We start from the raw sequence: 27,915 nt of genomic DNA on the forward strand, positions 1-27,915 counted from the left end.
ATCATTTCTGATTCTTTTAAATCCCAGAGAAGAAAGTCCCAAATTACTAACCATAGCGCAACCCACTTACCAAAGGAACCAATCTTATGAACCTTGACTGTATTGCGTCTAATGCTAGTATAATTTTTCTTAAATGTGGAGATTCAAACTGCGCACAACATTCTCAGTGTGGTTTCACAAAAATTCACAAAATTGGAGCAAGTCTACTTTACGTCTGTACTCCAATCCCCTTGCAATTAAGGTCAATTACATTCTGTACCTTCATGCTAACTTTCTGTGGTCCTTGGGCAAGGTTGCCAAGTCCCTTTGACCATCAACACTTCCAAGATCCACACTTTTCAAAACATATCCTGCTTATCTATTCTTATGGGTAGTGCCAATACCCTCACACTTTGCCATCATGTTATGGTATCTGGTACCCACAGAATTAACCTGACTCTATCTCTTGGCATCCCTGTTGTTTCCTCATCACAGTTTACATTCACACCTAGATTTATATCATTAGCAAAATTAGATGCATTGCTCTCTGTCTTTTGCCAAATTCATTAAAATAGATTGTAAATAGTTAAGGCCTCAGGAGTGTTCCTTATGACTGTCCGCTGGTCATAATCTGTCAGGTTGAAATGCTTTTCTCCTGACTCTCTGCTTTCTGCGTATTAACCAATCCTCTATCCTTGTAAGTACACTGTAACTTATTGCAGCATCTCATTTAAATCACAAGTACCCAAGATGACACCATTGAAAGGCAGCCATTGTAAAAATTTTTCACTGTGCTCCTATGCTCCTGTACTGTATTCTATTCTATTATACTCTACACCTGTCTTGCATCAGTTATGATCCATAACTATTCTGCACCTCTCGTTCAGAGAACTTATCACTGTATTTTGTAGGACCATACACTGCCCTTGGCCCTGTGATTAAGAGCATGCACTTTGACATTCTATCCTTGGATGCATACATTTATTACATATTAAAAATTTTCCTTCAATGTACTTGCTTTTTTTCCAAAATTCTAAGGAATGCACTCATCAGTTATGGTTAACTAAAAATATTTAAAGATAGTATCAAACCTCAAAAACAAACATATGTTCAGGCAAAGATATGTCCAGGTCAGAAAATTAGACAGCATATATAAAACAGCAAAGATTCACTAAAGGATTAATAAGGAGACAAAAATTAGAGTACAAGAGAAAACTAGCCTGAAATATAAAAACAGATAGCAAAAGGTTTTATAAATATTTAAAAAGAAATGTTAATCTGCCAAATTAATATCGGAAAATAAGGAGATGACAGATTAATTGAACAGGTATTTTGCATTGATCTTCATACAGGATCTAAATAACATCCCAGAAATAGCTGCAAATCAGGAAATGGAAGGGAAGCTTGAACTAAAGATAATTACAGCTACCACAAAAGCAATATAAGATAAATTGTTGGAGTTACAGGCTGACAAATCGCAGGTTCTGATGAACTTCATCCTACGGTCTTTCTAGTATTTTACTGGCTAGTAAAATAATTGATACATCAGTTTTAATTCTCCAAAAGTCCCTTGATTTGGGCAAGTTTCCATTAGATTGGAAAATAGCTAATATAATATATTTATTCAAAAATGGAGACAGAAATCAGGAAATTGCATGCTACTCAGCTTAACCCTTGTCATAGGAAAGGTATGAAAAGCTATCAAGGCGTATTGTAGGGATACGTAAATAATTTCAACATAAAAATGTGGATTTAACATGGTTGTACGAAAGGAAATCATATTTAACCAACCTAGAGTTCTTTGAAGAAGCTGGAAATAAAAGGGAACTGATGGCTGTCCCATATTTGGATTTCCAGAAGGCATTTGATAAGGTAGAACACAGAGCAGTACAGCACAAGAATGGGTCCTTCAGCCCACAATGTTATACCGAACCGGATGTCAAATTAAACTAATCCTTTCTCCCTACCTTTGGTCCATATCCCTCCATTCCTTACATATTCCTGTGATGATCTAAAAGTCCCTATTTTATCCGCCTCCACCACCAACCCTGGAAGTGTGTACCAGATCCCTACCACTCTCTGTGCAAAAATTCTGCCCTTCACGTTAAATGCATGCCCCATACTACTCGACGTTTCAACTCTGGGAAAAAGATTCTGACCTCTGAAAAATCAGTGCCTGATCACCCTTCCTGCTTCACAAAACAAAAAACTTTGGATGCTGTTGATCTGAATATTAAATAAAAAGTGATGAAAAAATTCAGCAAGTCTGGCAACATGTGGCCTACCAATGCATCTCATAACTTTATAGACTTCGATCAAGTCTCTCCTCAGCCTTCACTGCTTCAAGAGAAAACAACCTGAATTTTTCTAGCCTCTCCTTATAGGTCACACCCTCTAATCCAGGCATCATCCTGCATCCTCTCTAAAGTCTCCACATCCTTCCTGTAGATAACAAGGTATAGAACTGCATGAACACAGCAGGCAAGCAGCATCAGAGGAGCAGAAAGGCTGACGTTTCAGGCCTAGACCCTTCTTCAGAAATCTGTCAGCCTTCCTGCTCCTCTCATGTTGCTTGGCCTGCTGTGTTCATCCAGCTCTACACATCGTTATCTCAGATTCTCCAGCATCTGCAGTTCCTACTATCTCTGAAACATCCTTCCTGTAATGAGGTGATCGCAAGTGAATGTAATACTCTTAAGTGTAGTCTAACCAAAGTCTTATAAGATGCCACATCAAAAGTTACTGCAAAGTGCTCATGGTGTAGGTAGTAATGTATGCCATGACTAATGGGAAACATATTACCTATTATATGAGATAATGGGAACTGCAGATGCTAGAGATTCCAAGATAATAAAATGTGAGGCTGGATGAACACAGCAGGCCAAGCAGGGTCTAGGCCCGAAACGTCAGCTTTTGTGCTCCTGAGATGCTGCTTGGCCTGCTGTGTTCATCCAGCCTCACATTTTATTACCTATTATATGTTCCATTTTCAAGATTTTTCCTCCTCCAACACTGTAGAATCACTGCCCTCATTCTTTCACTATTGCAAAACCCGGATTCCCTGTTTCATTACTCAAGAGAAAATGTTTCCTAACATCAGCCTAGATTCTCCAACTCTGCAAAGTTTTGAATGCCACAGCAATTATCACAACATCCTGCATCCGTACCTCCCTAGTCCTTTAAAAAAAAGGTAATCAACCTCAGGATCATTTTCCTCGGGTTCACAACAGTCTGTGACAGTTCTACAGTTAACACATCCTCAGAAATACGTGGTCACACACACTGTTCCTCCAGCACCAACTATCCCTCTCATTTTCAACTCTAAGCAGCATCAATAGAAGGCCACTGACTAACTCCCAGTAACACTCTGAAACTTGCTGCCTGATTGCCCTCCCTGCTTCCACAAAACAAAGAACTTTGGTTGCTGGAGATCTGCAACATAAAAGCTGAAGAAACGCACCAGGTCTGGCAGCACGTGTTGAGCGATTAAAAACTTAATGTTTCCAGTCCAGTAGCCAATTCTGATGAAGGCTCACTGGACTTGAAATGTTAACCCTTCTTTCGGCTTGCCACGTTGACTTAAACATTTCTTTGTTACTAAAACAGAAGAAACAAAATCCTTTTTGATTTTAAACGAGGGTCTTGTTTCAGATATTTTCTGGGTACTGTGGAGTGAAGTGTCTAAGAGTAGTGAATGGAGAAGTGGCTGAACAAAAAGAAAAGAAATCCTCCTTGATAATGAGGGCCTTACCTAATGGGTACTTTGGAATGAATGATTCCCAGAAGTGTCGAGAATACTGAATTTGGACGGGGAGTAGAAGAAAGAGTTGACATTCCAACCATAACAATAAGGGTGGCATCTCCTGTGCTCTGACCTGGTATGTGTGTCCTTTGCTGATGTATTCCTCCAACTGGTTACAGGACCAGACTTGGTAAATAGAAGCCCGAAACGAATCCTCGAGTTATTTTAATTTCACTGCAACATGTTAGTAGGTACAGCCAGGTCTACCTTCTCCCAGCCACTTAGAGACAGTCTCACACCGACTCTCTTCCCCCGGAAATTCACTCCCGACTGTGCTGCCTGACCAGAGTTATACATAAAATATGTAGATAAAAACTTTATTTCGATGGATTCGCGTTGAAATTATTCCCTCCCATCCTCCCACCGGGGGCTTTATAGATCGCGCTGTTTGAGTCGGCCCCAACAAGTTTCATTTCGTGCGGATTACTTTTCGTTCATGTTGCGAGACGGGACCCGCACCGACGTTACAAAGTCCCCAGAATGGGAAACGCGATGGCTCGGTGCTCGGAGGAAAGGGACAGATGGGGTAAGTTCCGCTCATTACGGAGAGAAGATACTTTACGCCCACATTTAAAATACGTCTGTCGAGCCGGAACCAACATTTTGGAGACAACAGGAAGAGGGGTCGGGGTGGGGACGGACGTTGCTATGGAGGAGGTGCCAGCGATGGAGGAACCGGCGGCGGCAGCAGCAGGTAAACACTCCCCGCATTGTTTACTTTTATTCGCTCATAAAGACATGGGTGTCGCTGGCTAGGCCTGACATTTATTGCGCCTCCTTAAGGAGGGGATGGAGATGATGATGATGGTGAATTGTGTTCCAGAACTGTTGCAGTCCATGTGCTGTGGGCATATCCACAGATATTATTTTAAAGAGAGGGTTGCAACCCATCACATTCCCCGCCTTGTGCCTGGAACACAGTCCTGCAAACCCACTGATCGGACAGGCCACTTCAGTATCAGGACAATATCCAGGCGCTGGTTACAGTCAAAACCGAAAGAACTGCGGATGCTGTAAATGTGAAACAAAAATAGCAACTGCTGGAAAAGCTCAACAGGTCTGGCAGCATCTGTGGAGAGACCCTTAGGTCTAGACCCGAAATGTCAGCTTTCCTGCTCCTAAGATGCTGCTTGGCCTGCTGTGTTCATCCAGTTCTGCACCTTGTTATCTCGGATTCTCCAGTATCTGCAGTTCCTATTATCTCTGTGGTCAGAATCAGAGTTAATGCTTTGGGTTGAGTGACCCATCTTCAGAACAGCTCTGAGGAAAGGTCACGGGACCCAAAACGTTAACTCTGTTTTCTCCTTCACAGATGCTGCCAGATCTGCTGAGCTTTTCCAGCAACTTTGTCTTTAAACAGGAGGAAAAAAAATCCCTGGATACTGGAAATCTGAAACACAAACAACAACTGCTGGAAAAGCTTAGCAGGTCTGGCAGCACCTGGAGAGAGAAAGGAAGATTTAACATTTCAGATCCAGTGTAGGGCAGAGGAAAAGCTGCTCCCTGATTCGTCGAAATTTCTGGCCAAGGCCCAAGTTGGAGAAGTACCAAGTGCAAAGGAGCCAACTGCTTTGAGTATCTCGCCCAGTCCCAGATGGAGTTCAAGTGCATGTAGCAGACAGAGCAGGAACTTGAGCATCCCAACCACCTGCACCTTTGTTCCCAGGCTTGTGGATCCAATACTGGTCTATTTATTAACCTCAGGATCCACAACATGGAATGGAGAAAAATAGTCTTTGGTTGTGAGGGACTGCCTAAGGAGAAAGGGAGTAGACAGGTTAGAAGGTGATTTACTGACCTCAGACTTGTCAGCTTCTGACTCCCTGTTGTAGCTAGAGTATTTATGCGGCTGACAGAATCAGTTTCTGGTTAATGAGTATTAAATACCAATTCCTGCTCCCCTGGATATTGACAGTGGAAGATAGAAATATTACCTCTGCTATTTCTCCCACTTAACCCTCTGCAGTGCATTCAAGCTCCTAACCACATGCTGTATAAAGTTTTGCCTTGTGTCAATTTTGTATTATTTCTTACTAATAATCTTAAATCAGTATCCTCTGTTTTTCATTCCATCTACGTAGAGAAACAGCTTTTCTATGTTTACTTTGTTTACATCCTTCTATCAAATCTCTTTTTTTTACTCTGAAGAGAAACAGTTCTAACTTTTCCATTTGTCTAAATAACTCACTGAAGTTTATCATCCCTAAAACCCTTCTTACAATTCACTTTTGCACTGCCTCCATTGCCTTTCATCTTCCTTTGTAAGTGTGAATAAAACAGGACATTATACTCCTCTTGAAGCCGTACCAGAATTTTATACAGGTTTCTCCAACCTACTTTCTTTCGTTCTTTATGCTCCTTATTATAAAGCCCTGGATTCTCAATGCTTTAGTAACCAATTTCTCAACTTGTCCTGGCACTTCTAATGATTTTTGCATATCTCTCTGTGTAACTGCACTAGAATTGTATCCTTTATCTTATGTTTTCTTTCCCTATTCCTAATTCCACAATCAATCACATCACACTTCTGCATTAAATTCTGTTTGTCGATTTCACCAACTTGACCACTTCTTTTTGAAGTTTACTGCTATCTTCTCAGCTCAGAATGCTTGCAAATTTTATTTCCTCTGCAAATTTTGAAATTGTGCTCTGCATACCAAAGTCATGGTCATAAATGTATACAAAGAAAAGGAGGGGTCCTAACACCGACACCTAGTTAATCACACTATAAACCTTATTCCAGTCGGAAAATTGACTGTTCACCACTATACTTGGTTTTCTGTCACTTGACCACTTTTTAATCCCATTATTACCGTTCCTTTCTCTCTCTGAACTTCAACTTTGCTGATAAGTATGTTGTATATCACTTTATCAAATGACTTGTAGATGTCCCATGTACACACTGTCAGTAGTGCTGCCCTCATCAGCTTTGTCAATAATCTCATCAAAATATTTTCTTGATTTTTCTCTTCGTAAGTCCATTCCACTTACTCTATCTAAATATTATCCAAATTACTTAAATGTTCCTGCAAGATTACAGCAACCATCTCCGCAATTTCAAAATGAACAAAAGAGAAGTATGGCATAGGAACAGGCCCTTTGGTCCTTTAAGCCTGTGCCAATCATCATGCCCTGACTAAACTTAAAACAAAAACCTTCTGCCCTTATTCAGCCCATATCGTCTATTCCTTCCCTATTCGTGTAACCATCCAGATACCTGTTAAATGTCATCAATATGCCTGCTTCCACCACCATCTCTGACAGTGTATTTCAGGCTCCCACCACCTTCCACGTGAAAAATGTTCCTCACATATCTCTCTCTCAAACTTTTGCTCTCTCACCTTGAGCCTGTGCCCCCTTGAAATTGAAACTTCAACCTGGGGAAAAAGCCTCTGACTATCCACCTTGTATATGCGCCTCATTTTGTCTACCTCTTTCTGGTCTCCTCTCAGCCACTGTCTTTTTCCATTCTTATCTACCTTGGATCCGCATTTTCCGGTCCTGGTCAGTAATCAACTTTAAAGCAACCAACCTCTCCAAAATGGGGATCGGGTAAATTTAAGTTATGTTATCTATTCCCCTCTTAACCTTCAAGGTATTGTTTGATTTACTCCTTTACTCTTTCACTCCTTTGTCTTTCCGAAGTAGACTGAAGGGATGGTCCCCCAAGCCTAGCTTTCCCAACAAAAACAAAGTATTGTGGATGTTCGAGATACGAAATAAAGGTAAAAAGTGATCGGGAGATTTGGCAAGGTTAGCAGCATTTATAACACAAAACAGCTACTGTTTCAAATCTGGTACGACTCTTCTCAGGAGCTGTGTTCAATTTTGGAAATAAATCCCCAGCAAAATAATTTAAGGTGAAATTGAGGATGGGGCTGTTTAATTAACAAAATATCCAAAGTGCGTGTGAATTGCTTTACTACTCCGTACATCCACAAAGGCACACAGGAAGCTAAGGAAGATGAGATGTTATCAATTTCAGTTCTATAAAATACGTATTTAAAAAAAATCAGATCACACAAATTATAATTTATTGGTGCTCCGTATTCAATAATACTTGCTTCTCCGAGTTGGGCCCAGTATTTTCCTCCTTGGAGTGAAAGTGTAGGCTTATTTTCAGCCACCAAGTTAGCATCTATTTTCAGGTATGCCTGCTGCTACTCTTTGCGTGCTCTCCTGCACTCTGAACCAAAACTGATCCCATGGCTTGAAGGCAATGGTGGAGTGAATGGTATAGTCATGGAAATGTATAGTGTGGAAGCAGACCGTTCGGTCCAACTCATCCGTGCTGACCAAATATCCTAAATTCATCTAGTCCCATTTGCAAGCATTTGGCCCATATCCCTCTTAAACTCTTTCTATTCATGTCCCCACCTGGATGCCTTTTAAATGTTGTCAATTTACCAGCCTCCACCACTTCCTCTGGCAGTTCATTCTATACACACATCACCCTCTACATGAAAATGTTGCTCCTTAGGTCCCTTTATATCTTTCACAGCTCACCTTAAACCCTTGCATGGGGAAAAGACTTTGACTGTTTACCCTATCCATGCCCCTCGTGAGCGCTTAAACTTCTATACAGTCACCACAAGCCTCTGATGCTCCAGGGAAAATCGCCCCAGCCTATCCCAATAGCTCAAATCCTCTGACCCTGGCAAATAGTGTGCCAGGTTACATAGTTACAGACTGAGGTTGAATATAAGCCTACTACTTTGATACTCAGTGTCTCAGTAATGCCCAGTTATAAATTGAGAGATTTGTTCAAATTCTGTCCTTTCCACAGTGGTTGCTGTTACGTATTACAATACTATAATGAATTTTCAACAGGTGGATAGATGAGGGCATGTTCAAGAAGATTTTCACTCTTGTTGCTTCTCTTTTGAATGACAGTTTCAGGAAGCTCAGGGGGATCTTGGGGTGCTTCACTGCAGATTCCTGAAGGTGAGAGGACAGGCTAATAAGATGGTTACTAATTCATATATGACATTTGCCTTTATCATAGATTAAAGGAACAAGAACATTACCAGAGCCGCACAAGAGATTTTAATTAGGCAAAAACTGGTGTACTGTGTGCCGTTCTGGTCACTTTGTTATAGGAATGATGTGACTGCACTGGATGGGGTGCGTAGGAGATTCATCAAAATGTTGGCTGGCATAGAGCAATTTTGATATGAAGAGAGGCAGTAAACTCAGATTATTATCTTTGGAGCAGAGGAAGCTGAGAAGGGATCTGATAGAAGTGTATCAGACTGAAGGATGTGAACAAGTTAGATGGAAAGCAGCTTTTGTTTTATAGAATCCCTATAGTGTGGAAACAGGCCATTTTGCCCAACAAGTGCATGCCACCCCTCCAAAGAGCATCCCACCCAAACCCGTCTTCCTATCTCTGTATTTCCCGTGTCTAACCCACCTAACCTAAACATCCCTGGGCACTTTGGACAATTTAGCATGGCCAGTCTACCTAATCTGCATATCTTTGGACTGTGGGAGGAAACCGGAGCACCCGGAGGAAACCCACGCAGACACTGGGAGAATGTGCAAACTCTGTGCAGACAGTTGCCTGAGGCTGGAATCGAATCTGGGTCCCTGGTGCTGTGAGGCTGTAGTGCTAACCACTGAGGCACCCTGTCACTGTTGTTCCCCTTATTTGCAGGGTCAATAACCAGAGGGCAAAATTCTAATGTTTAAGGTAGGAAGTTTAGAAGGGATTTGAGGAAAAGATTTTTTCACCCGAAGGATGGTTTACATCTAGAATGCACTGCCTGGGTGAATGGTTGATGTGGGAGCCTTCATCATTTTATGCCGTACTTAAATGAGCACTCCATTTTGTACGTTAAAAGTCTCTCTTCCTTTTTACCCAGTGCTGATCATTCCTAGACCTCTCATGGTCTCTCGGTTTGTTGTTCCTATATTTGACCTAAAGGGCACACATCAGGCCTATACTTGCTTGAGTTTCATTTTGAATTGTTCCCAATTCCCCCCTGCCCCCACTTTGCTCCCTCTGCCCAAATATTTTGCTAGAAGTAGCTAGACCTTGCCTTAATTTAATAAAATCAGTCTTCCTCCAATCCAAAGCCATTCTTTGCAAACCAACGTGTGCCTTTTCCATGACACATTTGAAAGAAACTGTGTTGTGGTTCCTATCACTAAAATACTGTCCCATTGCCACCTTGAGCAACTGTCTGGCTTCATTTCCCAGTTAGGTATAGCAATGCACTGTCCCATGTTGGCCCTCCTAGGTGTTGTTATAAAAAGCTCTCCTGAATCCTTTAAGCAGTCTGCCTCTTAAACCCTTTACACTATGACTATCCAACAATTGGGGGAAATTGAAATCTCTTAATATAATTATCTGATTGTTTTCACATGAGTGAATTGTCTTCATATCTGCACTGCTGTCTATTTGTTTAGGGCGAGGGGGTCTATAATACATTCCCATGAACGTACATGCTGCCTTTTTACCCACAAAGCTGCCTTTGAATACCTTACCAAGATACAGACCCTCCTTATGGCAGTAACTGACTCTTTAATAAGTAATGTGACAACACTAACCTCTTTTACGCCCCTCCATCTCCTGTCATTGTACCTGAAGATCTGTTCATTCGAATATTGACTTGAGTCCTGCTCCCCCACCCCGTTTCTGTGATATCAGCAACATTGCAATTCTGCATGTCACTCTATGCCCTTAGTTTAGGAACATAGGCAGTCTTCTGCCTTATATATTATATAACTAGCATTTAAGTAGAGGCCATCTGGCCTCAATTTACTCCCTTGAAACTCGACATGGCTGAACTCCTTACTAAAGTGTGCAGTGTCCCTATTCTCTTAACATTCTGAGTCACCTGATACCTGCTAAATTCCTCCCCTCAGCACTAGCAAACGCATCCTCAAGGATATTGGTCCCATTCTGGTTCTGGTGCAGATCATCTTGCTTTAGAAGTCCCACCTACCCCAGAAATGGTCCTAGTGATCCAGGAATCTAAAACCCTCCCTTGTGCACCAACTCATGAACTACACATTCATCTGCCTTATTCTCTTATTTCCAAACTCCCAGTGTGGGTCACCAGGAGTATTTCAGAGATTACAACCTATGAGGTCCTGCTCCTTTGTCTAGACCTAGCTCCCTTAATTCTTGATGCAAAACCTCATTCTACCTGTGTCATTGGTACCAATGTATACTACACTCTCTGACTTGTCACATTCATCCTTCAGGGTGCCTGTCACCTGCGCTCTCACTCCCCTGGAGTCTAGTATGTGAATCTGTATTGTGTAGGACAAAGGGGTTGAGCAACAGATTGAACTGTGCTCTGAGAGCTGCTGTGTTTTTGCTGCTGCACTGTTGGTGCATGCTAATACATTGGAAAAGAGTAGGGACCAAAATGAATTTCACACTTAATAACAATTGAATTAATTACAATTGACCAGTATACTTTAATAGGGAAAGGGTATTGAAAGGGTCAGAATGCTGTGATTTTATTAAGGTAGTTGATATTCTTCAGCACTTCTGAAGTAACACCACCAAGATGTAAAATGCTTGTGTTATAGAAAACCATCCCAAAGTCCTTGATAGGTCGGTCCCCAAACAAGGATATATTAAAAGATTTTAGGTTTGAAAGGACTCCTATTTAGCTTCTATATATTAGATTTTTGTAGATTGAGTGGGTCCTTTATTGCAATTTGGAAGGATTTTTTTGCTAATGGCTGATATCACAGCTGAATTCGATTTGTATACAGTGAAGGATTAACAAAGGTGCAATTACTGTAAATTAATGCGGTGGTATTCCTGAGTTGAGCACATCCACTCATGGCCCATCCATTATATGAAAATGATTTAATTTCAGAACTTTATTAAGGTCATAAATAGCAAAATGAAGCTCCAGTGGTTAACTTTTATGGCTCTTTATATCACAGCACTGGTTACAGCTGTGACTTTGCCAGCAATTCTGGAAGCTAAATTATATGCTGCTATGCCTTGAGACTGATCATTTCTTTGGGCTGAGTGCATCCCAACCAAGGGGATTTTGAACAAGTGGCAGAAGCAGTATACTTACCATTTTAGGCATATGTTATTCACCTTCAAACACCCTGGTCGGATAAGGACGGAACAAAGTGCTATATCTTCTGCCATAATGGCTCAGTGGTTAGCACTGCTGCCTCACAGCGACAGGGACCCAGGTTCGATTCCACCCTTGGGCGACTGTCTGTGTGGAGTTTGCACATTCACCCTGTGTCTGCATGCGTTTCCTCGGTGCTCTGATTTCCTCCCACAGTCCAAAGATATGCAGGTTAGGTGGATTGGCCATGCTAAATTGCCCGTCGTTTTCAGGGATGTGTAGATTTAGGTGAGCTTTGGAAGAGTGGGTCTGGGTGGAATGCTCGGAGGGTCGGTGTGGACTTGTTGGGCCAAAAGGCCAGTTTCAGCACTGTAGGGATTCTATTCTTCTATGCACTGTGGCACTCCCTCCGCCTCATCCACAGAAAATACCACCTCCTGCACAACGACCATAGGCTTTGATTTCTAATGCCAGCTAACCCATGGCATTCCTGATAGTATCTGTCAGCGCTAAACAGCCGTCAGTTTTATACTGTGGGCATCAGGAAGGGATGTAATTCTTGTAGCAAGTTTCCTGCTGTCAGAGATTTGAGCTATAGGAGCAGGTTGCCTCTCCTCTCCATGATGCCAGGCATTTCTGGGAAATCAATCCAAAACAAAAACTTTCTTTTTCCAAAGACCAAAGTTTTAACAGCTCAGAAGGAGGTCATTCAGTCCATGTCCTCCAGTGAGGAGTTTGACTACCACTTCCCTGCCTTCTCTCCATATCCCTGTGCATTTTTTACACTTTAAAAAAAATCTGTTTAGTGCCTTGTTTGGATGTGTATTGCTGTGTGGAAAATTGCACTTCAGCCTTCTATTGCTGCTTTTGCCAGTGACCTTAAATCTACAAACTTTTGTTCTTGATTCTTTCACCAGTGTTAAAATTGTTTTTCCAGTCTACTTAGACCAGACCCCTCATGATTTTAACTGCTTCTCAATTCTGACTCAAACTCTGTTTTTTTTCCCTCGTTTATTTGTTTTTCTTTGCAGGGAAATCGGTGCTAAATTAGTATTATCTATCCATTTAACCAAAATTCTTCATCCCTGGAACCAGTCTTGTGAATCGTTTCTGTAATGCCTGCACATTTCTCTCGAGTGTGGTGATCAGAATTGGAGATAATACTCCAGTTTAGGCCTGTATTTTATACCATCTTACTTTTTGTTTATTAATTCATTCATGGGGTTTAGTCATTGCTGGCTGGCCAGCAATTATTGGCCATACCTAGTTACTCTTGAAGGTGGTGGTGAAGCTGCCTTCTTGAACTGCTGCAGTCCACTTGTTGTGGGTCGACCCGCAATGCTGTTTGGGATGGAATTTCAAGATTTTGACCCAGCCACAGTGAAGGAACAGTGATGTATTCTCAAATCAGGATAATGAGTGGCTTGGAGGGGAACTTGCTAGTAGTGGTGTTTGAATGCATTGCTCATGCCCGTCTAGATGGTAGTGGCCATGGGTTTCGATGGTGCTGTCTGAGGATTTTTTTGTGAATTTCTGCAGTGCATTTTGTAGATGGTAAAGATTGCTGGTACTGAGTGTAGGTGATAGAGTGAGTGGATGCTAGTGGATGTGATGCCGATCAAGTGGACTGCTTTGTCCTCCATGGTGTCCAGCTGCTTCACTGTTGTAGGAGCTACACACTCCTGATTTGTGCCTTGCACATGATGGAGGCTTTGGTGAGTTAGGATGTGAGTTACTCACCGCAGTGTTTCTAGCCTCTGACCTGCTATTCTAGCCACTGTTTATGCAGTGAGCCCAGTTGAATTTCTGGGCATTGGATGTTGGTAGTGGAGATTCAATAACAGTGACACCATTAAATGTTATGGGGAAGTGGTTAGATTGTTTTTGTTTATTACTGATGATGGTTATAGCCTAGCGTTTGTTTGTGTGCCACAAATGTTACTTGCAACTTGTTAGGCCAAGCCTGGATATTGTCCAGGTCTTGCTGCATTTGAATATGGACTACCTCAGGATCTGAAGAATAGTGAAGAGTGCAGAACATTGTGTAATAATCACTGACTATCCTCACTTATGACCTTCATGATAGAGGGAATGTCATTGATCAAGCAACTCCTGCAGACGTGGCCTGGAGCTGAAATGACTGACCTCTAAAAGGTATACCATCTTGCTATGTGCCAGGTCTGACTCCAACCAGTGGAGAATTTGCCTCCTGACATCTGTTGATTCTAGTTTTGCTAGGGCTCTTTGATATACCCCACTTGGTTTAATACAGCCTTGATGTCAAGGACTGTCACTCTCACCTCACCTCTGGAATTCGGCTCTTTTGTCCATGTTTGAACCATGACTGTAATGAAATCAGGAGCTGAGTGATGCTGGCCAAACCCAAACTGAGCATCACTGAGCAGGTGGTTGCTAAGCAGGTGCTGTTTGATGGCAGTATTGATGATACCATCCATAACTTTGATTGAGTAGACTGATGGATGTAATTGGCTGGGGTGGATTTGTCTTGCATTTTGCGTACAGGACATAGCTGGATAATTTTCCACATTGGCATCTACCCGACAGTGTTATATCTGTTCTAGAACAGCTTGGCTAGGTGAGCTGCAAGTTCTGGAGCACAAGTCTTCCATTCTATTGCCATAATGTTGTGAAGATCTGTAACCTTTACAGTATCCAGTGCCTCTGTTTCTTGACTTTATGTGAAGTGAATCGAATTGGCTGAAGACTGGAATCTGTAATGCTGGGGACCACTGGATGAGGCTACTATTGATCGTTCACGTGGCACTGTTGTCTGAAAAATGCAGACAATGCTTCAGCCTTATCTTTTGTATTGATGTGTGGAGCTCTTCCATCATTGAGGATGGGGATATTTGTGGAAAATCTTTCTCCGGTGAGGAGTTTAATTATCCACCACCATTTATGACTGGATTTGGTCGACTGCAAAGCTTCGATCTGATCTGTTGGTTGTTGGATCGCTTAGCTGTGTCTGTCGCTGCTAATGCTGTTTGGCATGCAATAGTCCTGTTTGGTGGCTTCACCAGGTTGACATCTCATTTTCCAGTATATCTTGTGCTGCTCTTGGCATGCCCTCATGCCCACTCCATTGAACCAAGGTTGATGCCCTGGTTTTGTGGTGATGAGTGGGGTATATGCTGGGACGTGAGGTTGCAGATTGTGCTGGTGTACAATTCTGCTGATGTTGATGCCCAGTCTGAAGTTGCTAGATCTGTTTGAAGTCTGTCTGGTTTTGCATGGTGATTGTGTTGTGTGGCACTATGAAGGTCATTCTTAATGTGAAGGCAGGACTTCATCTCCACAAGGACTGTGCGGTGGTCAGTCTTAAGAATACTCTCATTGACCAATGCATCTGCAGCCAGTAGGTTGGTAAAGCTGGGATCAAGTATGTTTTTCCCTCTTGTTGTCTCCCTCACAATCTGCTACTGACCCAGCCTAGCAGCAGTGTCATTTAAGACCCTACCAGTTTAATCAGTATTACGGATGCTGAGCTAAGATTGGTGGTGGACATTGAAATTCCCCACCCAGAGCACACTTTGCTCCCTTGTCACCCTCAATACTTCCTCCAAGTTTTGTTCAACATGGAAGAGTATATCGATTTATCAGCCAAGCTAGGAAGGTATATGGCCATTAGTGGAAGAGCCCAGGTTGAGGACTCCCAGTGCAACACTCTTCCCAACTGCATACTACTGTCCTGGGTCCTTTTGCAACCCCTCTGCTGGGCCTGCCCTGGTGGTGGGACAGGCCATATCATAAGAACATGAGAACTAGGATTAGGAGTAGGCTATCTGTCTTATTGACCCTGCTCTGACATTCAGTAAGATCATGGCTGATCTTTTTGTGGACTCCGCTCCATTTATCCACCCACTCACCATAACCAGTAATTCCTTTACTGTTCAAAAATCTATTTATCTTTGCCTTGAAAACATGCAGCGTGATAGCTTCAGTGGGCAGGGATTTCCACAGATTCACATTCTCACAGATTTGGCTGGAGCTCCTCAAATCAGTCCTAAATCTGCTTCCCCCTTATTTTGAGCCTATGCCTCCTAATTAGAGTTTTACCCACTAGTGGAAACATCCTTCCCATTTCTATCTTCTCTATTCCCTTCATAATTTTATATGTTTCTACAAGATCTCTGCCCTGATTCTTTTAAATTCCAATGAGTAAGTCCCAGTCTACTCAATCTGTCCTCCATAACCCAACCCTGTAAACTGTGGAATCAACCGAGTGAACCTCCTCTGCACCCACTCCAGTGCCAGTACATCGTCTCTCAAGTAAAGAGACCAAAACTATACACAATACTACAGGTGTGGTCTCACTAACACCCTAAACTGCTGCAGCATGACCTCCTTATTCTTAAACTCCATCCATCTAGCTATGAAGGACAATATTCAATTTGCCTTCTTAATTGTCTGCTGCACCTGCAAACCAACTTTTTGTAATTCATGTCCAGCTGACTTTGGGATATTGTCTGGATTCTGTGAGTATGACTCTGTTAGGCTGTTGCTTGACTAGTCTGAGACAGCTGTCTAGATGTTCATGAGGAGGACCTTTCAGTGACGATAGGGCTGTTTCTACGATTTCCAGCGTCTGGGTCAATGCTATGTGGACCGCCTAGTTTAATTTCTTTGAAAGGTTGGTGGCTATCGATTCAAATGAATGGCTTGCCCATTTCAGAGTGCAATTGAAAATCAATCTTATTGCTCTGACTCTGGATTCACGTGTAGGCCAGACCAGGGGAGGTGGCAGATTTAGTTCCTATTGGGCATTAGTGAACCAGATGTTTTTTTCTGACAATCAGTAAAAGCTTAATAGTTACTATTAGAGTCTTAATTTTAGACATTTTTAAATTAAATTCAAATTCTATAATCTGCCCTGGCAGGATACGGGCCTCCATCCCCAGGACATTAGTTGAACTTCTGGATTAATAGTCTAGCAATAATACTATTAGGCCATTGCCTCATTGTATTTGTATACTATGCCCTATTAGTAAAGCCTAAGGTACTGTATGTGTTATTCATTGCATTCACAATTTATCTCACTGCCTCCAATAATTTATGCATATTTCCACCTAGGCCCTTCTGCTCCTGCTCCTGCACCTTCTTTTTAATCATACCATTTCATTTAGCTTGTCTTTCTGCATTTTTCTGACCAAAGTGAATCACTTCTCAATTTTCTGCATTGAATTTTGCCTGTTTTTTTTTCTTTCTTGACTGTCCTTTGAGTTCTGTGCCATCTTCCTGACAGTTCAGAATGCTTTCAACTTTTGTGTTATCTGATAATTTTGAAATTGTCCCTTGTATACCAGGGTTTTTGGTTTGTTTGCACCATTTTTTTCATCTAGAACACTTTTTTTTTAAACCATTAGAACTACCTTTGGTCCTTTGCTCTGCACACCCTCGCCATCTGTTCTACTCACTCTACGTTTGAATATACCCAACAACACAAAAGATGCAGTAACAAATTAATAAATCTTGCCACTGTGATCAGTATGTACAGTTACTGTGGCCCCATACAAGTAGAGAATGTTTTTATTCACTTGTCGGAAATGGGCGTCACTGGTTGGCTCAGCATTTATTACAATGCTGTAATTGCCCTCGAAGGTGACAGGCTGCCTCCTTGAACCACTGCAGTCCATTTGCTGTAGGTAGACTCCCAATACCATTAGAGAAGAAATTCCAGGATTTTGACCCATCGGCGCTGAAAGATCAGCAATATATTTTGAACTAGTGGTGAGTAGCTTGGAGGTGGAAATGTAGGTGGTGGTGTTCCCATGTATCTCTGATGGCAGTGGTCATTCGTTTTAAACGGTCTTTGGTAATTTTCTGCAGGGTATCTTGTAGTTGGTACATACAGCTGCTATTGAGTGTCAGCGGTGAAGGGAGTGGATGCTTATGAATGTGGTGGCAGTCAAACAGCTACATTACCCTAGGTGGTATCTAGCTTCTTGAACATTGTCGGAACATCATCTTTCCAGGCAATTTGAGAGTATTCCGTCAGATTCCTGACTTGTGCTTTGTAGACAGTGGACAGGCTTTGGATAGCAAGGAGGTGAGTTGCACACTGTAGTATTCTGACTCAAAATGCTAAGAGGATGTTCCCCTCATGGGAGAATCCAGTACCTGAGGACGTTGTCGCAGGATAACAAAGAAACAAAGAAACCTAGAGCACAGGAACAAGCCCTCCAAGCCTGCGCCGATCAAGATCCTCTGTCTAACCTGTCATCTATTTTCGAACGGTCTGTGTCCATTTGCTCCCTGCCCATCCATGTACCTGTCCAAATATATCTTAAAAGACACTAACGTGTCTGCGTCTACCACCTCCGCTGGCAACGTGTTCCAGGCGCCCACCACCCTCTGTGTAAAGAACTTTCCACGCAAATCTCCCTTAAACTTTCCTCCTCTCACTTTGAACTCATGACCCCGAGTAATTGAGTCCCCCACTCCGGGGGAAAAAGCTTTTTGCTATCCACCCTGTCTATACCCCTCATGATTTTGTAGACCTCAATCTCCATCTTTCTAATGAAAATAATCCAAATCTATTCAACCTCTCTTCATAGCTAGCACCCTCCATACCAGGCAACATCCTGGTGAACCTCCTCTGCACCCTCTCCAAAGCATCCACATCGTTTTGGTAATGTGGCGACCAGAACTGTACACAGTACTCCAAATGTGGCCGAACCAAAGTCCTATACAACTGCAACATGACCTGCCAACTCTTGTACTCAATACCCCGCCCAATGAAGGAAAGCATGCCATATGCCTTCTTGACCACCCTATTGACCTGCATTGTCACCTTCAGGGAACAATGGATCTGAACACCCAGATCTCTCTGTTCATCAGTTTTCCCCAGGACTTTTCCATTTACTGTATAGTTCGCCCTTGAATTTGATCTTCCGAAATGCATCACCTCGCGTTTGCCTGGATTGAACTCCATCTGCCATTTATCTGCCCAACTCTCCAGTCTATCTATATTCTGCTGTAATTTCTGACAGTCCCCTTCACTATCTATTACTCCACCAATCTTAGTGTCATCAGCAAACTTGCTGATGAGACCACCTACACCTTCTTCCAGATCATTTACATATATCACAAACAACAGTGGTCCCAGCACGGATCCCTGTGGAACACCGCTGGTTACAGGTCTCCAATTTGAGAAACTCCCTTCTACTACTACCCTCTGTCTCCTGTTGCCCAGCCAGTTTTTTATCCATCTTGCTAGCACACCCTGGACCCCATGTGACTTCACTTTCTCCATCAGCCTGCCATGGGGAACCTTATCAAACGCCTTACTGAAGTCCATGTGTATGACATCTACAGCCTTTCCCTCATCAATCGACTTTGTCACGTCCTCAAAGAATTTTATTAAGTTGGTAAGACATGACCTTCCCTGTACAAAACCATGTTGCCTATCACTGATAAGCCCATTTTCTTCCAAATGGGAATAGATCCTATCCCTCAGTATCTTCTTCAGTAGCTTCCCTACCACTGATGTCAGGCTCACCGGTCGATAATTACCTGGACTATCCTTGCTGCCCTTCTTAAACAAGGGGACAACATTAGCAAGTCTGTAGTCCTCTGGGACCTCACCCGTGCCTAAGGACGCTGCAAAGATATCTGTTAGGGCCCCGGCTATTTCCTCCCTCGCTTCCCTCAGAAACCTGGGATAGATCCCATCCGGACCTGGGGACTTGTCCACCTTAATGTCTTTTAGGATACCTAACACTCCCTCCTTCCTTATGTCAAGTTGACCTAGACTAAGCAAACATCTATCCCTAACCTCAACATTCGTCATGTCCCTCTCCTTGGTGAATACTGATGCAAAGTACTCGTTAAGAATGTCACCCATTTTCTCTGACTCAGCGCATAAATTTCCTTCTTTGTCCTTAAGTGGGCCCATCCTTTCTCTAGTTACCCTCTTGCTCTTTATATATGAATAAAACGCTTTGGGATTTTCCTTAACCATGTTTGCCAGCAATATCTCATGTCCTCTCTTAGCCTTCTTAATCCCTTTTTTCAGATTCGCTGTACATTTCAGACATTCTTGCAAAGCTTCGTCTGTCTTCAGTCGCCTAGGCCTCATGTATGCTTCCTTTTTTCTCTTGGCTAGTCTCACAATTTCACCTGTCATCCATGGCTCCCTAATCTTGCCTTTTCTATTCCTCATTTTCACAGGAACATGTCTCTCCTGTACGCTAATCAACCTCTCCTTTAAAAAGATAAAGGTGCACCAGTTTAAGACTGAAATGAAGAAGAATTTCTGCTAAGGATTGAGTGTGTTTGGAACTCTATGCCACAGATGGCCACTTCCCTGCCAGGCAAGCTATGATCATAAAGGTAGTTCTCCCAGACAAAGCTAGCCCATTGCCCTGTGTGTGCTGAGAGTCTGCAATGCCCCCTAAGTACTAGTCTGCTCAATTTGTGGTAATAGGGAATGGCATTGTCAGTGAGCAGGTGTTACTTGATAGGCATCCTCAGCAGAGCTTTCATCATTTGCTAATAATCAATTGTAGACTGATGGGGTGGTAATTGGCTAGATTGAACTTGTCCCATGTTTTTGTATACTAGACATAATGGGCAATCTTTCACTTTGTTAGAGTGGTATCAGTATTGAGCTGTACTGGCACTGCAATGTCTAGGGGTATGGCAAGTTCTGGGGTGCAAGTCTTCAATACTATTGCCAGAAAGTTGTCAGAAGTCAAAGCCTTCGCAGCAGTTCTGGCTGTTCCTTGGGATCACGTGGAATGATTCAAATTGGCTGAAGGTTGGCATGTGATATTGTGGACCTCTGGAGGAGGCCCTTGCAATTATGTTTAGATCCATTCTATAGAGGCTTTGTGAATCATGTTTGTGCCTACAGCTTCCAGGAGTGACTGACGGCAATCATGAGCAAGAGCCCTCCACTTGCACTGGTGAACTGTGACAACATTAACAACCGTAACAACTCCCTAGGGCACAACTGTGTGTTGAACAAGAGGCCTTTCCTGGTGTGTGTAATTTAGCTGCTTTCTGAATAAACTCATTCTCATTATGGTGCTTGGAGAGCTGCAATTTAAGTATATGTTTAAGAACAATACCTATTTACATACAGCATATTAAGACAGCAATGTCAATCTCTACTACAAAATATATCTGTAATTTGATACAAATGTTTTGATTATCACTGTTGTTCTATTATAAGTACTGTGTCTAGCTCATTCTTAACAACCTCTATCAACAATGCTTCATAAAAATGCAGAACAATAGGGAATGCAGCAAAGAAGGAGGCTGCTGGCTCTTTGAGTCACAGAACTGTAAAACGCGGAAACAGACCCTTTGGTCCAGCTTGCCCATGTTGACCATATATCTTTCCCATTTGTCAGCATTTGGTCCATATCCTTCTAAACCCTCCCTATTCGTATAACCAGCCAGACACCTTTTAAATGTTAACTTAAAAACTGAAAGAACTATAGATGCTGTATTTCAGAAACAGATGTTGCTAGAAAAGTTCAGCAGGTCTGGCAGCATCTGTGGGTGGGAAAAAAATCAGAGCTAATGTTTTAGGTCTGGTGACCCTTCCTTAGACTTGATGATAGCTGAGAAAACATTGGCTTATATGCAGAAAATAGGGAGGGGGATGATGTAGGGAGTAAATGACGGTGTAATTGTACCAGCCTGCACCACTACCTCTGGCAGCTCATTCCATATATGCACCACCCTCTGTGTGGAAAAAATTGTCCCTTAGGTTCCTTATAAATCATTCCCCTCAACCTCTGTCCTCTAGTTCTGGACTGTCTGCATAAATAACTTGAGATTTGAAATGACAGAATCTAATCAGGATTGATTGGACACAGTACAAATGGGAAACGTTCACTCTTGGTAAAGTGATCATCCTCTTAAACCACCATAAAGGGAAAAGACCTTTTTATATTCATCCAATCCATGATTGTGATTTTATAAACCACTACAAGGTTGCCCCTCAGCCTCTGACAGTCCAAGGAAAATTGTCCCATCCTTTTCAGCTTCTCTCTGTAGCTCAAGTCCTCCAACCCTGGCAACATTCTTGTAAATCTTTTCTGAATCCTTTCAAGTTTCACAACATCCATCCGATAACAGGGAGACCAGAACTGAACACAGTATTCTAAAAGTGGCCAATGGCCAGTACAGCCACAGCTTCAACTCCTATGATCAATGCACTGACCAGTAAGTGCATGCATACCAGATGTCTTCACTGTCCTTTCTACTGCAACTACACTTTGAAGGAACTATGAACCCACACTCCAAGATCTCTTTGTTCAGCAATACTGACATGTTTCATGTTAGATAATTGACGTCTGGCAATACCTATTCTATCCCTCCCTGACCCCTATATTATTCTATGTGAACTTCCAACTACCAAACTCCAGTGGCTAGCTTTCAGGCATGAATTATGACAATGAGAGTTCGCAGACCATTTTGTTTATGGGTTTCATCACAGCAAGGCCTTGTGTTACATTCTCTTCTAGCCCTTCCCAGAATTAAATATTGCTGAAAGAGCACCTAGTGACATGCTGACTGAGATTCTTGCCTTAGTGCTTTGTAAGGCTTAGTGCTGCATCAAGTAACCCTATCAGGACACATTTCCAGCAATCCAGTTGACAGCAAAGGTACATATCACTGCAGTAACCCAGGAGATTTGTTTGCATTCAGGCACCAGCTTTTATGTTTCTTACAGAGTGGAAAATTTCAAAACCCAGATGATGGTAAGAAGTACACATTGCTTGAACAATTTCAAATAATGCCTCCACCTTAAATTTTTTAACTATAGTCCTGATTTTTCCTCTGCCTCAGATGGTAATGTTCTGTTCTCCCACAAATGCCTGAGTTGTAGGACCATGTGCTGCTTTGTAACACAGTTCTTTTTGTGGCAGGTGCATTAAACGGTGATGGTTTTAAGAAACCTTTGCTCCCTTTGGCTCCACCACAGAAGAAAACTCTCCATTCAAGCATTCTGAATACTGTCCCAGAATCAATTGAAAGTGTTGACGTTGTTGGGGAGTCCAATGTGAAAGCTGTACCAGCCGTGGAGAGCTCTGTAGGTCATGAACAAGAAAATCAACTGGAACTCCAAGAAAGACCCACACCGGATCAGCGGCTCATTGAGGATCCTCGTCTCAATCCCATAACACTGTCAAAGAAGCCCAGGTCAGCTGCCATGAGGTTACCTTCAGATAAATATAAGCCCTGCCCCCCTCTCCCATATGTGGAACCACCATGGGGAGGGTTAGCAGAAGCCCCTTACAGCTTTGAGATCCTCAAAAATGGCAGCATAGTCTCAGACATGAATCTGAATTCAAAGAGCTTTTATGTTGTTGGGAGGCTTCCGACCTGTGACATCTCTCTTGAACATCCTTCCATTTCTCGGTACCATGCCATAGTGCAACATAGGAGAGTTGCTGATGGGGAGAGTGGCACTGGATTTTACATTTATGACTTGAACAGTACTCATGGGACAGTGGTAAACAAACAGAAAGTCCATCCGAACTGTTACCAGAGGCTTAAAGTCGGCCATGTTGTTAAATTCGGAGGGAGCACACGACTCCTTGTATTGCAGGTGAGTCAACTTCAAAGGAAAGTGTACGTTGACTGTTTGGGTTTCATTTAAAGTGTAATAGTACGTGTGTTATTTGCATACTAAATTCATAGTCCCTTTATGTTTAAAAAAACCTAATAGTGGCACACTGATAACCATTTGCAATTCAGCTTTGTTCTCAGGTTCCAAGTGCAATCCAGAAAAGTACCAAGATTGGAAGGACAGACTCTACTTGTTAGATGATGTTTAGTAACGTCTCGAGTGTTATGTAATTTTTTTAATATTTGGGTGAAATACCTTCAGGAGAATACATTGTACAGCGTGTATTACTGGGTAGAGAAGTGAATTCTAGATATGATTAATATCTAACAACAAAGTTTCAGGCAAATGAGGATTATTGTCTCAGAGATAATGGGGACTGCAGATGCTGGAGAATCCAAGATGACAAAGTGTGGAGCTGGATGAACACAGCAGGCCAAGCAGCATCTCAGGAGCACAAAAGCTGACGCTTCGGGCTTAGACCCTTCATCAGAGAGGGGGATGGGAAGAGGGTTCTGGAATAAATAGGGAGAGAGGGGGAGGTGTACTGAAGATGGAGAGAAAAGAAGATAGGTGGAGAGGAGAGTATAGGTGGGCAGGTAGGGAGGAGATGGATTATTGTAGTCATGTTTTACTTGCACGCTAATGATTCACTTGACAGTGAAGAATCTTCTTCTCAGAGTCTGAAAGGGCCCAGCTAAGTTAGATGGATATTTGGACCATTTTGCAAATTCAGTATGTGTGGTGACCCACTTGAACATCAGAGCTTGGAGTTTTCACATGATTTATCCCCAGATGTTAGCATAACCTAAGCAGGGCCGAATGGGGAATGCGAATGATTATGGAATTTTAAGCATAGGCAAGTTATGTCCATAATCACTGGAGTATTGGTGATACGTTAAGCCAGTTCAAAACACTATTCACATGAGGCGATTCCTGCCCACAACGCTAGCCAACACCAGTTTACAATAGCAAGTTGCTGTATGTTTACCGTCATTTAGGAAGCTCATAACATCATGCAGATTTTCGGCCGTGAGCCTGTGTTGCCCACAATATTGATTTCCTAAACAGCAATAGCCAGCAGCCAGTTGAAGTCTGTCCATAGATTGTTCTGTTGCTGATGCTACACAAGTTAAATCGGTTAACTGCAGCAAAGCAGATCGTACGTGTGTAATTTCCAATGCTGATGACCATATGCCTTTTTAATCAAGACAGCAGGTTAAAACTGTCAGTTGAAGTGAATTAGAAAATAAAACTTGGAACATTGACTGAGTTATTGAAAGAATGATTCATTTCCTGATAATCCCATCCTTGAGATGCTGGAAAAGCCCTATTCCAGTCACACAACTGTTTGACAGTGATCCTATGAACTACTTTGAGACAGTTCATTATGTTAATTGTGCAATACAATTGCAAATTTTATCACAGCTTAACAAAACCATATTGCCATTTTTTTTCAAATAGTAGGTGTCCATTGTGTTGCTCTTCAGAGTTAGAAGAATTGCTGTAGTACTAGTTAATATTGCAATTTCATTTGGAAAGGATGGAGAGATAAAATCCTGATTAGTTTCTGAGAGACCACTGAACTTCAACATTGACTCCAAACAATACATTAAAGTAACATTGAATTAAAGACAGATGATTTAATCTGTTGTTACAGTGATCAAAATGCTCACTGTACAAATAACTTTAGATTCTGGTCATTCCAAATCTAATCAGAATTGTTTTATTCAATGATTTATTGGAAACAGTACAAATGGTAAATGTTCACCTTTAGTGAAGTGGTCATCCTCTTAAACAACATGAAGCTTGAAGAGAACATCAATGCTAGCTGCCAAATCCTGTTTTGTTTCTATTTGTGAGCGGCTACGACCACAGTCTGGCAGCTGCTACTGAATTGCCTGCCAGAGGTTTTTTTTTTTGACTTTTGGTTGCAGCATTTGAAACAAAATCTTTGCAGATACCACTTTAACTTGTTTTCTCCCTTTTATTTGCATCACCTCTACTTGATAGCACGGCTTTAAAGAACTGGAGAAATTTGAGGTTTAAAGAAAAAGGTTATTCAGTCTTGAAGGGTTTCAGCCCACAACATTGATTTTTTTTTCTGCTCCTCAGATGATGCCTGACCTGTTGTGCTTTCCCAGGTTCACGTTTATTGACTCTGCCGTCCTTATTGTCTCCGAGGCCATTCAGTCAGTTGTATCTGCCAACCCAAAAGGCGTTATCTAGCCTATTTGTACATTGGAGCTTTTGGTCCTGTGGTTATGGCATTTAAAGTGCATGTCCAAGTACTTTTGCAATGAGGAGTTCTGCTTTTTGGCATGTCACTCTTCCTCACAGCTGTGATTTGTTTCTTTAAACAACTGTTTTTTTTTAAAAGTCCCCCTTTCTGTACTGTATACAGACCCTGTGATTAACATGAGGTTGCAATTCGCACTATTCTTTAAACCACATTCCCAGAAATAGCTACAATATCATACTTCCAAGTGTGTCTCTGTGTGTTCAGCTCATCCGCTTTATTTATTAGCCTGTTTCCATTGGAACAAACACCATTAATCGCTGACAACTCCATTGTCTATTTTCTGTCTTCTGTAACGTTACCTTATGTTCTAATGTATTAAGCCTCAGAGTTTCACATGCAGTTACATTTCTCTGTCTTCTCAATCTACACCTAGTTTACCATTGCCCTTTTCAAGTTTGTTTAAATCCTGTCCCTCCATCTCTGGTGAAACTACTCCTCTAACTTGTCCAAGTAACACGTCTTGCAGATCTGATCTCAATGTCTGAAGATTCAAAAGCCCTCCTTCCTGTGCCATACCTTCAACTACATATTCATTTGCACAAATCTCTTATTTCTGTGTACATTGGCCCCAGGAGTTATTGAGGAATTACCATCTTTAGGGCCCTACTCATAGATTAGAGATCTAGGATATAAATCAGCCTGCAGAACCTTGGCTGCTATAGATGTGTGTTTGTCTTTTTAGTTCACCTTCTAGGGCGGCATAGTGGTTAGCACTATTGTCTTAGAGCATGAGTGAACCGAGTTCATTTCCTAGGTCAACTGTTTGTGTGGAGTTTGCACGTTCTCCCTGTGTCTAGGTTGATTTTTGCCAGGATCCTGGTTTCTTCCCACAAATCAAAGAAGTGCAGGTTGGGTGGACTGGCCATGATAAATTGCCCATTATGTCCATGGATATGCAGGCCAGGTAGATTAGCCATGATAAAATATGGTGATAGGGATGGAGTTGCTGGGTCTGGGTGGGATGCTCCTCAGAGGGTCGCTGCAGACTCAATGGGCAGAACAATAAAATGTGAGGCTGGATGAACACAGCAGGCCAAGCAGCATCTCAGGAGCACAAAAGCTGACGTTTCGGGCCTAGACCCTTCATCAGAGAGGGGGATGGGGGGAGGGAACTGGAATAAATAGGGAGAGAGGGGGAGGCGGACCGAAGATGGAGAGTAAAGAAGATAGGTGGAGAGGGTGTAGGTGAGGGGATAGGTCAGTCCAGGGAAGACGGACAGGTCAAGGAGGTGGGATGAGGTTAGTAGGTAGCTGGGGGTGCGGCTTGGGGTGGGAGGAAGGGATGGGTGAGAGGAAGAACCGGTTAGGGAGGCAGAGACAGGTTGGACTGGTTTTGGGATGCAGTGGGTGGGGGGGAAGAGCTGGGCTGGTTGTGTGGTGCAGTGGGGGGAGGGGATGAACTGGGCATGGGCCCCAGCTATGCCTGCCTCTTTGTAGGTTACGTGGAACAGTCCATCTTCCGCACCTACACAGGCCCCAAACCCCACCTCTTCCTCCGGTACATTGATGACTGTATCGGCGCCGCCTCTTGCTCCCCAGAGGAGCTCGAACAGTTCATCCACTTCACCAACACCTTCCACCCCAACCTTCAGTTCACCTGGGCCATCTCCAGCACATCCCTCACCTTCCTGGACCTCTCAGTCTCCATCTCAGGCAACCAGCTTGTAACTGATGTCCATTTCAAGCCCACCGACTCCCACAGCTACCTAGAATACACCTCCTCCCACCCACCCTCCTGCAAAAATTCCATCCCCTATTCCCAATTCCTCCGCCTCCGCCGCATCTGCTCCCACGATAAGACATTCCACTCCCGCACATCCCAGATGTCCAAGTTCTTTAAGGACCGCAACTTCCCCCCCACGGTGATTGAGAACGCCCTTGACCGCGTCTCCCGCATTTCCCGCGACACATCCCTCACACCCCGCCCCCGCCACAACCGCCCAAAGAGGATCCCCCTCGTTCTCACACACCACCCTACCAACCTCCGGATACAACGCATTATCCTCCGACACTTCCGCCATTTACAATCCGACCCCACCACCCAAGACATTTTTCCATCCCCACCCCTGTCTGCTTTCCGGAGAGACCACTCTCTCCGTGACTCCCTTGTTCGCTCCACACTGCCCTCCAACCCCACCACACCCGGCACCTTCCCCTGCAACCGCAGGAAATG

The 27,915-nt window shown here is 42.8% G+C and overlaps 2 protein-coding genes across 6 annotated transcripts in view; one reads left to right on the forward strand and one right to left on the reverse strand.

Annotated features, from left to right (window-relative positions):
* The window catches only part of supt7l (SPT7 like, STAGA complex subunit gamma), a 45,927-nt gene extending 41,626 nt beyond the window's left edge, over positions 1 to 4,301 (reverse strand). For 2 of the 4 annotated variants that reach the window (XM_048530776.2, XM_048530778.2), the window contains exon 1: positions 3,855 to 4,301. The gene's annotated coding sequence lies outside the window, so the exon portion shown is untranslated. Of the gene's footprint in view, positions 1 to 3,730 lie in introns of all 4 variants that reach the window. The other 2 variants (XM_048530779.2, XM_048530777.2) reach the window with 1 other exon arrangement.
* slc4a1ap (solute carrier family 4 member 1 adaptor protein) overlaps positions 4,170 to 27,915 on the forward strand; it is a 132,446-nt gene continuing 108,700 nt past the window's right edge. Inside the window, exons 1-2 of one of the 2 annotated variants that reach the window (XM_059645183.1) lie at positions 4,170 to 4,475; positions 22,740 to 23,422. In XM_059645183.1, coding sequence (XP_059501166.1) covers positions 4,262 to 4,475; positions 22,740 to 23,422 — 897 coding nt within the window. In that variant the 5' untranslated portion in view covers positions 4,170 to 4,261. The remainder of the gene's footprint in view (positions 4,476 to 22,739; positions 23,423 to 27,915) is intronic. The other variant, XM_059645182.1, reaches the window with a different exon arrangement.

This window comes from Stegostoma tigrinum, chromosome 4, assembly GCF_030684315.1.
Source record: "Stegostoma tigrinum isolate sSteTig4 chromosome 4, sSteTig4.hap1, whole genome shotgun sequence".
NCBI classification, from domain to species: Eukaryota; Metazoa; Chordata; class Chondrichthyes; order Orectolobiformes; family Stegostomatidae; genus Stegostoma; species Stegostoma tigrinum.